Source organism: Ambystoma mexicanum, chromosome 2p, assembly GCF_040938575.1.
Source record: "Ambystoma mexicanum isolate Mex_15411 chromosome 2p, UKY_AmexF1_1, whole genome shotgun sequence".
Classification (NCBI taxonomy): Eukaryota; Metazoa; Chordata; class Amphibia; order Caudata; family Ambystomatidae; genus Ambystoma; species Ambystoma mexicanum.
The window spans coordinates 198,675,898-198,688,281 of NC_090923.1; the positions used below are offsets into that span (position 1 = coordinate 198,675,898).

At 42.9% G+C, this 12,384-nt stretch overlaps 1 protein-coding gene across 1 annotated transcript in view; it reads left to right on the top strand.

The window, feature by feature from the left end:
- The window catches only part of LOC138565860 (protein SSUH2 homolog), a 276,132-nt gene that overhangs the window by 190,710 nt on the left and 73,038 nt on the right, over positions 1-12,384 (top strand). The window contains exon 7 of the mRNA XM_069643020.1: positions 5,780-5,888. Within this exon, the coding sequence (XP_069499121.1) occupies positions 5,780-5,888 (109 nt within the window). The remainder of the gene's footprint in view (positions 1-5,779; positions 5,889-12,384) is intronic.

The following is a 12,384-nucleotide window of genomic DNA, read 5'->3' on the forward strand; positions in this document are numbered from 1 at the left end:
TTGTGGCGTAATGTGAATGGACGGCATAAAAGCCTTGAGTAAGGCTTTAATGCCTTACATTCATGCCATGGCACATTTTCAATCATTTGAATATTGGAGATGAGGGGTGGAGCACAACTTGTATTACCGCGACCTTCCTTCATCGTCACCATGAAAGTGCTCCAGCATTTGCACCGTTATGGATTGTTATGCCGCTGCAAGTTCTACAGGTCCCTAAGGGGTCCACCTACTTTATACGCCAGTTTAAAGCAGTCCGACCCCATAGGGAATCATTGTGAAGCATAGCAGGCAGCATGTCCAATTACAATTAAACTCTGCCTGCCATGCTCCAATGGCAGTCAACATGTACAATTACAATTAAATGCTGCCTGACATTCTCACAGGCAGCATTTATTTGTAATTGTGAGCACTGCTTACCAGGTGCACATGGTAATCATTGTTCAAAATTAAAATTAAATTCACACTACATTTTTGCAAACGCCCTTCAAATCACTAAAATTTGGTGGTGTGAAGCTGCCTATGTGTATGTCAACACGTAATGGCACCCGGCTGCCGAATTACTCATTTGCAGAAAATTAGCTCCTTTGTTATTTGTAAAATGATAATGCCTTCACTTGTCACCATCTTTAAGAGACGAGAATCCCCCATAAATACATGTAGCATTTATAATATTGTCAGATCCGTTAATCGCAAAGAAATATTAAGTCAGACAAGCAAATTGAATGCAACCAGAAACCTTTATTTCATTAGGGTGCAAAGCTCCACGACAACACACAATGAAGTGTGCTACAACGTTGTGCAAACATCCAAAGTGTATTCTCCTCATGGACCCTTGGCCTATTCTACTACAGCGTAGGTCTGTTATGTGTAAAACTGAATCAGCTAAAAGTTTCTGTTGGAGACCTTGGTGGATGCAGATCGAAAGTACAATTTTGCTTGTGCTAGTGAGCAGTGCCGGCCCAAGGTCTGCCAACGCCCTGTGAGAGATGTGTGTGTTCCTCACTCCCAGTCTGCGACAAATGCAGAACATCAGGGTGCTCAGGTCTGTTGTGTGGCTGATGCTACAACAAGTATCAGTCAATAGAACTGGGCTCCCTGCTGTTCCTGTAAAGTGTGTTTAAGATTTCTGTAATACGTGCTGATTTCATGGCATTGAGCTGGCGGCAAAGGTTCCCTGCACCGTGGGTGCGCTCTTGCGCGGCCGCACCCTTTGAGCGCACCTTGAGCCGGCGCTGCATGTGAGATTTTAGTAGAGTTGGTATCAGCAGATGTGATTTGTTTTTGTTTTGCCATATTTGAGCCTATGTTGGGGTTCTTATGCTCCGCTGTTTGCAAACGAGATGCACCCTGATAGCATGGTGGGGTGTTTGGCAAAGTGGAGGATGGTTTGTGACTGGGGGAACGTTCACGCTACTGGACTGCTGCTGTGTGTGTGTGTGTGAGGTGGGTGGAAAGTTGGATGATGATAATTTGCATAGTAAGGGGGTGATTATTAGAGGCCGTGTTTATGGCTTCTAGATTGCATGTAACATATAACATATTCAGGATTTGGCAATACACGGAGAAGAACGTTTTCAGCAGAAGGTGAACATAAATCTAATCAGTTGTTTTATTATTGAATAAATCATGCTGAACATTTGGCAATCGAAAAAAAAGTTACATTTTCTTTTTAAATGTACTCAATGGTTTTGGAATACCTTTATGGTAATTAAAACATCCTCCTTATTTACTGTATATAACGCAGTATAGTATAGAATAACACAATAAACTGACCAGATGCAACTGTTACGTATGCAAAAATACACTGTTACTCAAACCGACAAGCTTCATATATTCGAGATGGACACATTGCGTGTGACACTTTGCTATTGCAAATTGCAATATAGATTAGGTGGGAAGTCAGTTCCCTTCTTCCTTGCAGCTCATATGATTCTCTAAAATAGGTTTCTAGTCACTCATGCCAACTCAAAACATTAAACAGCAAGGGCCTGATTTATGGAATATATTGCACCGTGTAAAGTGACTTTTCACTGGTGCAAAGTGACTTTGCACTGCCAATAAACACGCTGATTAATAGAACAGTGCAAAGTGTCCTTTTTTACAGAATATTGGAGAATGAATAATACCCTAACTGAAGAATGAAGAAGAGAACAAAGAGAAAAAGAGCATGGTGAGGAAGACCAGATCATAAGGAACAGACATATTTAAGTTCAGATAAAACAATACACTATAATAATAGTTTAGTTGAGACAAAAGTTAGAAGATTACAAATTCTCCTTATATTAAAGATTTGGGAAAGGCAAGATTTGACCACAGCAATTTGAGTCTGCATGTTAAGTGAGGAGTCAGAAATAAATGCCAAATTATAATGGCAAGACCGCATTGTTAAATTAAGTGTGGCAAAAAAAATTGAAGATGGTGAAGTAATTCAAGGGAAAGCAGGAAACAAAAGTGTTTCAATTTTCTTAGGAGTGGGGCATATGAAATTAGATGACATCCTGACATCCATGGTTTAACTGCCAGATACACGTTGATGAGTAGTATCATCAAAAGAGGGAAAAGAAAGACACATCTGGCCGCCCTCCGCATATAAATGTTCCTCAAAACCATAGTGGAAATAAAAGAACACAAAGGAGAGGTATTAAGACTGAAAAGTAGAGGACCAAGTACTGAGGCATTGGGAACTCATAAGAAAGAGGATAGGAACGTAATAGAGAACCCTTCCATGACACATAGAAGGAACAGTGGGAGGAATAAGAAGAAGCCTAGCCATGAACGACTCTGGAAATACCCAGAGATGACAGACCAGATCTGAGAGTCGAGTTGGATGGTTCACTGTGTCAAAAGCAGCAGGAAGATATAATAAAACTAATATGGAAGATTATTTCAAATAATAAGCGCTTGAGTTGTGTGTAGAATTACATTATTTTTCCATTGATGGATTAAATAGCTGATGACTTTGCTCATTTCTGAGGGAAACACTTCCTGTCTTGTTGAAAATGGGGATCACCAGTTATTGTTTTTGCTTTTTCTTAGTTAATGATTTGTCATGTTAGTATTTTAATGGTTTTCATAATTTAGTAAAGACATCAACCACTAAATTCATGCATGGAAAACAATATAAATCTAGACAACATTTATGTACAGTTCTATGTCTGGGCCATAATGCTACACTGACATATTCTCCAATGAATCAGGAGATAGTGAGTTTCTTTTCTCTTTGTCTTGCTTATGCTCTTTTCATGTGGTTCTTTGTGCCAGGGAAATCCCTACCAAATTAAACATTTAAAATATGTAAATCAAACATACCAAATGTTATAAGTACTCCATGTCTAATAGAATCTCTAAATCACCCTCAAATCTCCAAGAAAGTGAAATATCTTTACAAGTATGAACAATAAGGCCTCTGGCTAAAGCCGCTGAATTGCTATCCCATCAGTACACATTACCCAACATTTGTGGGTGGGTGTGGTAATAAATGAGATTTTTCAACCGTACCCAAGCTGTATGTCATCTCGGTTCAACTCAACCAACAGTCAAGCTACTGGACAAAATATATTGTCCAAAAACATTCATACACTTTTATCATACTAGGGAGGCAACGTGGTAGCAGGTACACAGTAAAAGTGCTGGTAATAATGTTTATCAGCAGTTTTACTGGACTGGCCCACTACAACGTTGCTGGTAGGGGTGATATAGTTAGCTCCAGCTAAAAGCTGGAGATAAATCTGACCCCTACTAGCTAGGAAATGTCTTTATTCCTGCACGGTAATACCATTACCAGTAATTGCAGCAAAATCCCCAATGGAGTACCATGGGACTCCTTGGAAATGGGGACTTAATCATGAATACCAGCACTTATAATCTGTCGGTATTACTGTCAGACAAGTGCCAGTAACAGTATTACCGTTAGCCGGTACGTCCCGGCAGTATTAACACTGGGATACCAGCAAACTCGTAATGAGGCCATTTGTGACTCACTGTGAGTTTGGCTGTAATACTAGAGGAATTCTTGCACATTCCGATTACTGTTACTGCCCTTTGAAATTAGGAACAATCCACCCAATTACAAGTTGCAGAATGTCATTTTTTATCCCCAATATACATCTCCGTAGGACTCCATGGGGATTTCGGAGGAATTACCATGGCTGATAATTCTGACATGGTATTTCCAAATATTTTAGAAATAACCAGAGTTAAGTGCTGGAACCACATAGCTGTTTTAAGCCAACATTCCGCCAAACACCTATTTAGGATTCACCTCTAGTTGCATGTGTCCATTGTGATGTGAGATGATATGATAAGTCATTTATAACACGCCTTAACACAAGTGTTTCTAGGCGTGACAAGAGAAGGGAGGGAAGACAGAGGGAGGACAAGACAAACAATCTTACTAGGCCTTGTGCCATTCAGATTGTGAAAGTGCGAGAACAAGAAGTGAATGGGGAGAGGGGGGGTGCAAAGGGGAGGGGACAGGAAAACAGGGCAGCAATGTTCTGAGTAAGTGCAGCCAGCGTAGCGCGGCTATGGGTAGTGCAACGAGAACAAAGGACTGTAGGGTTACAGTTACAGCCCCTAAGTGCGTGGTAGGCCTGGAGGCAGTGCAAGTGTAGCCAGGCAGCCAGTCAGTACAGCAGACAGGTAGGTCAGGTAGGTCAGCAGGGATGCGAGAGAGAGAAAGCATAGGAGAAGAGGAAAGTTTTGAGCTGCTTACAGAACTTCGGGTTGTTTGGCTCAGGGTTTAGAGGGGCAGGGAGGCCATTCCAGAGGGGGGCACCTGCAGGGGGAGAGATCTACCCCCCACTTTCTGCCTGGAGAAGCTTGTAACCCTTAGATAGTTGGAGATAGCTGAGCGAAGGGCTCGATAAGGAAGGGATTTCAGAAGAGAGCGGTGGATGTAGTGCAGCCCACGTACCTAGAAAGCCTTGTGGACAATGCAAAGGGTTTTGAACTTGATCCTTGCAGCCACAGGGAGCCAGTGGAGAGATTTCAGGGCTGGAGAGATACAGTCTCTGGGCTTGAGGCCAGTGATAAATCTTGCAGTCCTGTTCTGGATTAGTTAAAGAGGGCAGAGAGTAGAGGAAGGAAAATTGTGAAAGATGCTGGTGCAGTAGTCCAGAGTAGAGAGAACCAGGGCTCTGGATACAGTGAGCTTCTGGGTGAAAGTGAGAAAGAGAGGAGTTCCTTTGAGGAGATGCAAATGGTAGTAGGAATTCTTGCTGACATCCGAAATGTGAGGAGAGAAAGCGAAAGTGGAGTCGAAGATGACACTGTTTTGCCTCGCAGGATGGCACAATACATAATGACACAATACTAAGGACTTCTCCTTCATAATTGTGGTTACCTGTAATTGCTTGAACCAATTGATTGTTTCTACCACTTTTATTGAATAACTATTATTTGTATCATTTATTTGGAAGAAGCATCGTGGGAATGTCCTTGCTTCGTTTTTTTTTCTTTCTATGAATAGGTGGTACTAACAATATGTTTTCTTGTTCATTGTTCTCACTGGTTTAGAGTAATATGCAGTAACACAAAGGCATTTCTTGCTTATTCCTCAAAGTATTTGAACTTGTTATCCACTTGTGCTGTGATCAGGTGGTAAAGTTAGCTTTTGTCCTGTTACCACTGTGCAACTTCATTGATCTGTATTTAGTTTGATGGATGTGCGATTATATCATATGTGTGAACATCTAGTAGCCTGATTGGCACGTGACAGTAGACGTAAGCTAAAATGACCGGTCTGAGACTCAGCTCTACTGGTGTCTTGCTTCCCCAGGAAGAATAATCTGTTTGAGTATATAACAGAACAGCAGCAGCTGAATTTTCCTATGGAGCTTCTTAGCAAAGTTCAGGGGTCAAACATATTCAAGGACCAAGGTGACCAGGTAAGAACATGTGCAAAATGTTCCATGATTGACACTCTTTTGCAATGAAGTCATTAATGCTGGGTGAATTGAATTGGTCTAAAGGAGAATTTGGTGGATATGTGCTTTGAAGCATTTTGTGAAACACTCCTAACATACCATGCACAATTTCACGGACTAACTACTTCTACAGCGAATTTTAAATACTGCTGTACATAGACAAGGGAATGTTTGTTCTTGCTTAGGCCATCTGACAAACAGAACACAAAAAGCATTACTGCATGAGTTAATTACGAATTATGAAATTATTGAATCTGTGTCAGTGATTGGGAGTGTGATACCATCATCCTCCATGGCATCAGACGCGTTGTGTCCAAAAATATCACAAGTCCCATACAGACAGCACGTGCTGGAAAATATCCTGGATATAATGTTCTCAAGAGATCTCTTGCACTCATCTTTTCTTGAAAAAACAACCATTTACTGATGTGAATGTTCCTGACAACATTTCTTCTCTATCAAATGGTAATGGAATTGTGCAATGAGGTTATTGATACACGAGGACAGGTGCACCACCAGTTCATGGTGAATAAAGTCCACTTCTCCAGGGATGTATGAACCAATGGTCGGCATTTATTACATGGCTGTCACAACTCACCATTCATCCTTCCGTTAAGAGGGTCCACAGAGTAATTCGAGGGGACAGCAAGTGTGTGCAGTTTGGCAACAGGCAATGTTGCGCATTAAGGAGATTCAGGGTAGAAGTAACAGAGGAGTAGATATCTGGGAGAAGGCGGTGGAGGAGGAGGAGGTCAACTGTCCAAGGCCCACAATCTGCAGTTGGGCTTTGTTGCAGCAGACAGCTGATCACATGTCCAGGCTGCCGTATGCATTGGCAAGACAATGCACAACCTCTGCTTTCCACATATCCTTGAATGTATTTTATTGTATTGTATTGTACTGTCTTGTATTTTATTGCATGTTAATGTATTGTATTGTGGAGAAGGTAGGCACTGCAACCATTTGGTATTGGAGTACATCCTGGGCAACACAGAAACAGCGTAGCATAGATAAGATTAGATAAGGGGTGTCTTACCTTTTTTTCTGAAGGCTATGAGGTTGTGAGAGATGCACCGGTCTTCGGGGAGAACATTCCATAGTTTAACAGTGACAACTGCGCCATGCTTGCCAAGACTTTTAGAGATCCTAAATCGATTAATGGTCAAAGTATATCGAGAGCCTGCTCTTAATGGCCGAGGAGAGCCATACCACTTCCATCAATCTTAGATGTACTTAAGAGTATCCCCAAATAGGACTCTGCGGTCAATGGTTAAGCGATTGAACGCTATGCGGTTTCTTATACATAGCCAGTACAGTTTCATTAGAACTGGAGAAATACAGGCATCCATTATATAGGTAACAATCCATGCTGTGGTATTTTGTACTACTTATAAATGATGTAGATTAGATTTAGGAATACTGGCATACAACTCATTACAATAGTATATGCATGTGCCCAAAAGATATGGTGGAGCAGTGACTTTTGAAAGAAACTGTCTGATTTATTTAGGTAGTATTAGATGGAAATGAGACAAGCCGATTACTTTATTTATTTCTTTGTTTAATTTACATCATGAATTCTAAAATAAATCCCAATGTTGTTACCTTAGTTTGTGTTTATATGCAATGTCCAGCAAGACTGAGCACAATTCTGTTGCATAAATTGTCTTGCAAATGCTCAAAACAATAAAGCTTTTGTTGCACGGCTAGGAGAAGCTACATGCATGAATTCGGTGTTTTCATGACTTAGAACAAACCAGTTCTTTGCCAGCCATATTTCTATTAAATTAAATTTAAGTTGCATGTGGGTAATGTTAATATCTAGATGAAAGATGATCTAGTTACCATCGGCAGCAGATTGAACAACTGCTCCAATATTTACGACATCATGAAGCAGCTCTATGTAGAGACAAAGATATTTAAAATGGTGGGAGAGATACATGAGGCTTAAGTGATACCACACTCAACCCATTGTGCTTTGATTTTAATTTTGGAAGTTCTATTACTAAGAAGAGAGCCACTCAAGTATGCTGCACTTCCTAATACCCAAGCAAAACTCTGACTCCTGCTCTTCGTGGTCACATGTTTTATCAGCAGTTGGGAGCCAGTGAAACAAATTGTCGGTGTGGGTCAGCAGATCATCTCACAAATAAATCAGTCTTACCATAAATAAAATGCACTTTGTCAACTGCAGGCATGCTATAAGTTGCTATCGCACAACCTCAAGACATTAGTGTCAACCTATTGGAACTCTATTTAGGCCGCATGAGAAGCAAAATGCCACTTACAGCATACCCCTAGATGGAAAATTATTAACATCATGTCAGTGGCAGCTGTTGTTAAATGTCTGTACAAGCATTTGAGGAGCTCACCAAATAGGTTAGTAGTCTCAATGCATCCATGCATAAGGTTCTCCTTCATAAATATCTGCTTGTGTTCAATCAGTCCAACTTAGAGAGGTCCACGATGCGCAGTTGGTGAGGGACCTGCTTTCAACCTTGTGTCGAGGGTCATGAGTAGTTGGATTTAATGGCAGCATAGAGCAACTGCTGACTTCCTTTGGAGACCCATCTTTCGAAGTAAAAGTGTCCGCTTATCATCCTCAAGTCTCAGTGGATGAGAAATGGCAGGAGGCATAACAATAAGCGACACTTTATGAATGTGTAAGCATTCTCTGCAGCTGTCCTTGCAACATCAAGTGCAGCCGTCAGAAAACCAATCAGCTCACATTTTTCCAAGTGCACCAGGTATGTCAAACTTAAGATTGAAAGCTCTAATGGGAATAATTTACACCTGTTGAAAGGTTTTTGAGAAGAAACTATGGGACCTCCATTTCAATGACATGAGCATATGGAATGCACACAGGTTATGAAAAGCAACTAGATTTAGGAATACTGGCATACAACTCATTACAATAGTCTATGCATGTGCCCACAAGATATGGTGGAGCGTTGACTTTTGAAAGAAGCAGTCTGATTTGTTTAGGACAAGCTGATGACTTTATTTATTTCTGTGTTTAATTTACATCATGAATTATAAAATAAATCCGAATGTTTTTACCTTAGTTTGTGTTTCTATGCAATGTCCAGCAAGACCGAGCAAAATTCTGTTATAAAGCGCCTTACAAATGCTCAAAACAATGAAGCTTTTGTCATACGGCTAGGATAAGCTACATGCATGATCTAAGTGTTTTCTTGATTTAGAACAAACCAGTTCTTTGCCACCTAAATTTCTCTTAAATTACATTTAAGTTGCATGGGGGTAATGTTAGTATCTAGATGAAAGATGATCTAGTTACCATCTGCACCATATTGCACAACTGCTCCAAGATTTAAGACATCATGAAGCAGCTCTATGTAGAGACAAAGATATTCAAAATGGTGGGAGAGATACATGAGGCTTAAGTATTTGTAGCAGCTCTATGCAGAACATCAGCAAACTGGCGCTTGATGCCTATCTACTCAATAAATGATCAGTGGGAAGGAATGATGACCCATTACAATACCGGAACAGCAAGTGGTCTGTCTATCCAGCAGAATGCATTCAAATTTCTGTAGAATCGCTGTCCCCTTTCTGCCCCCCACAATCCTGTAGGCTGAAAACGCTTTTAATGTTGGTGTGTTTGTTGTCTATAACAGTAGGAGAAGCCTTACAGTGCTGCATGCTAAAAAAACAACATTTATGAAAAATATCCAATCGCTTCATTGTGAAAAACTCTATAATGATATTGACCTATACCTAACCCACCAGCTCCAATGATGAGGATGATTTGCTACCCGCTACATGTCACAGCATGAAAAGAGAGTGGGAGTTTTTTTCGTGCTGTGTATGGTTGGGGGGAAACAAATAGCGGCAGTGACTGAGAGGACCTGATCAATTATAGTCTTACATATCTAATTAGCTGCAGTGCGAACAATGTTTTAGGATTCTTTTATTGTCTCGTAAACACACCACTTGTCAAAAAGGTTTATATTCTCTTTAAGGGCGTAGTCACCCCTTATGGTTCTCATTTTCTCCCACTGGGCACAATCACCCCTTTCATTTCTTAGATTCTACCACAGGACACAGCTACCCCTTTTATTTTTTTGGCTCTGCATTTTCATGGCTTCTCTCATGGAGTGCCACCACTCGCTAAAGTGCTCAGACTCTTTCACAGGCAGCAGATGCACATTAATGTTGTGCTTTGTTTGCAGGGAGCAGCTGTCCGCTAAAGTTCTCCAGCTCTCTCAAAGAACCCTGCATCTGTCATGGGTGGGGAGTCTTCCTCTGATGCCTTCCTCCCTGTGGCTGTCTCATTCCTTCCACCGGTGCAACACCCTAAAGCAGGGAAGCGTGGTAAAGGAACATGTGCGTTCATAGGTTGGCTGCCAAAACTACATATTCCAGTAGCCCTGGCTAAAGGAATCTCTGCAATGAAGGCAGTAGGTGTCTGCATCCCTCACAATGTTGTTGTGGGGGTTCTGCCCAAAGACAGGTGCTATCTTGTCTCAATGCTCCCAACTGCTAGAGTGGTGCCGACAACGGGGACCTGATGAAGGCCACAGTTGCAGATGTCAATGGCATCAATTTGTCAGAGATTTGGACATGACATGCCAAATGTTGCCGTCATGCTTCACACTGACTCTGGGCAGAGCTAGCACCAGCTCACTCCTCCTGGAGAGGGTGGTGGTAGCATCTAATACACTAGCAGGATCCATGGGGCAGATGACTTGTTTGTGTGGTATTCCATAGCTCCTCATGCCCATCGTCACTAGGGCGCAGCGCTTCCCTTTCTGCAACTTCATCTACTTCTGAGAGGCCTCCACCCTGCAGAAGATATCAGTCTCCCCCGGACAACCTTCCCTGGCGGCAGGGAAAAATTGTCCCACTCCCAGGACTAGGAGACCTGTGTAGGGGGTTTGAGGTCGCTGCTCTCTGAGGCACCTGCTGTACCTGGCTTAACCCCTTCACCACTATAGAAGCAAGAGGCTACTCCTGCACTACTTCTTTGACCCTCTCCTATAGATGCTCTAGGTAAGGTAAGTCTATGGGCCTCATAACGAGTTTGATGGTCCGGTAACAACGGTGCTGGTAAGCCTACCGGCCTTACCGGCACCGTTGTTACCGGACCGGCACACTCCGAGTCTGCAGGCGGCTGCCGTCCCAGCCGGGAAGCCAGGCACCGTAAAAAAATCAGAACTCCGGCAGCAGCCTGCCGGTATTACTGGCACGGCTACGCCAGATTTGTAATGAGGCCCTATGTCCTTCTGCTGCAGTTCCATAGACTGGCCCTCCCTTTGAACCCTTCCTGATGGACCCCCGCTTCATCCTCAGCAGAACCCTATCCTTGCTAGGTAGAGACCACTCCCTCCTCAATCCCACCATCCTAGACAAGCGCCATCTCTCTTCCCACATGAGGAATATGCTTTTTAAATCCTCCATTGGATTCTCTGCCTCTGCAGGGATATCTACTGGAGGTCCTGGCTTTGTGGGGTGTCCTCAAGAGGCCTGGTTATCCCTACCTCTTTGCTACTGGTTGGAGACTCATCTAATGATCCTGCCACCACTCCCACTCCATATCCTGAGGCCTCCCTCAAAGCCGTAGCCTTTTCCCCACTGGCGCATAGGGAAATGGAATGAATGAGTAAGGGAAATGGAATGAATGAGTACCAGGAAGGAAAGAAAATAAGGTATCAAGGAGAGCGTGAAGCGAACTTCGGAAACACATGTCTAACTACATCAAGCAGTAGCATTGAGACACGCAGTGCCGCAGAGGTGTGGCCTTTTTCTAGGAAGCCGAACGTTGCATGAAAAGGCTGGTGTGCAGCGCTTCGGAAGCATCAGCCATGTTGGTAGAACCACCGAGTTTACACCGCGGTGCATCATGGACCACCAAGTCCAGAATGGGAGAATTCGGCGGGTCATGACAAAAGCTTGTGTAAACAAGGTGTGCTGCACTGAGTGCAAGATGGTGCTCAGTCTTGGCAAACCTGGCTTGTACAGCTACAGCACCACCTCCATGCAGTGATACATGAGGTCGAACCACAAGGCGGCAGTTCAGAGGGTCATACCCTTCAAACAAGGCAATAGGTTGAGTTCCTCTGCAGCATCCTCTGTATCTGCTCCTGCCACCAAAAGGTACACTCCTCTGGGGCAGCGGATCCCTGAACCAGCCTTGCTGGCCATACGCACTGCAGCAGACCCTTACCTTTTGAGGGTCACTGTATTGTGCATGTACTGCGACGTGGTAGTCTGCAGGGGGAGCAATTTCAAACTGCTTTGGAGGCTACGGTCCGGGAGCATGAGAAAAACTGCCACCTACCTAAGTGAGGCCCACCCGACATCTTCCTCTCTCCACCTGCCCTTTCTTATCCCTGTGGTTGGTGCCTCTTCCATACCCTCCCTTCCCTTCCTTCCTTGTTTGTCGTGTATAACAACACCAAAAAAAATAAAAAGAAAAAGGCTCTTTTCAGAGCCA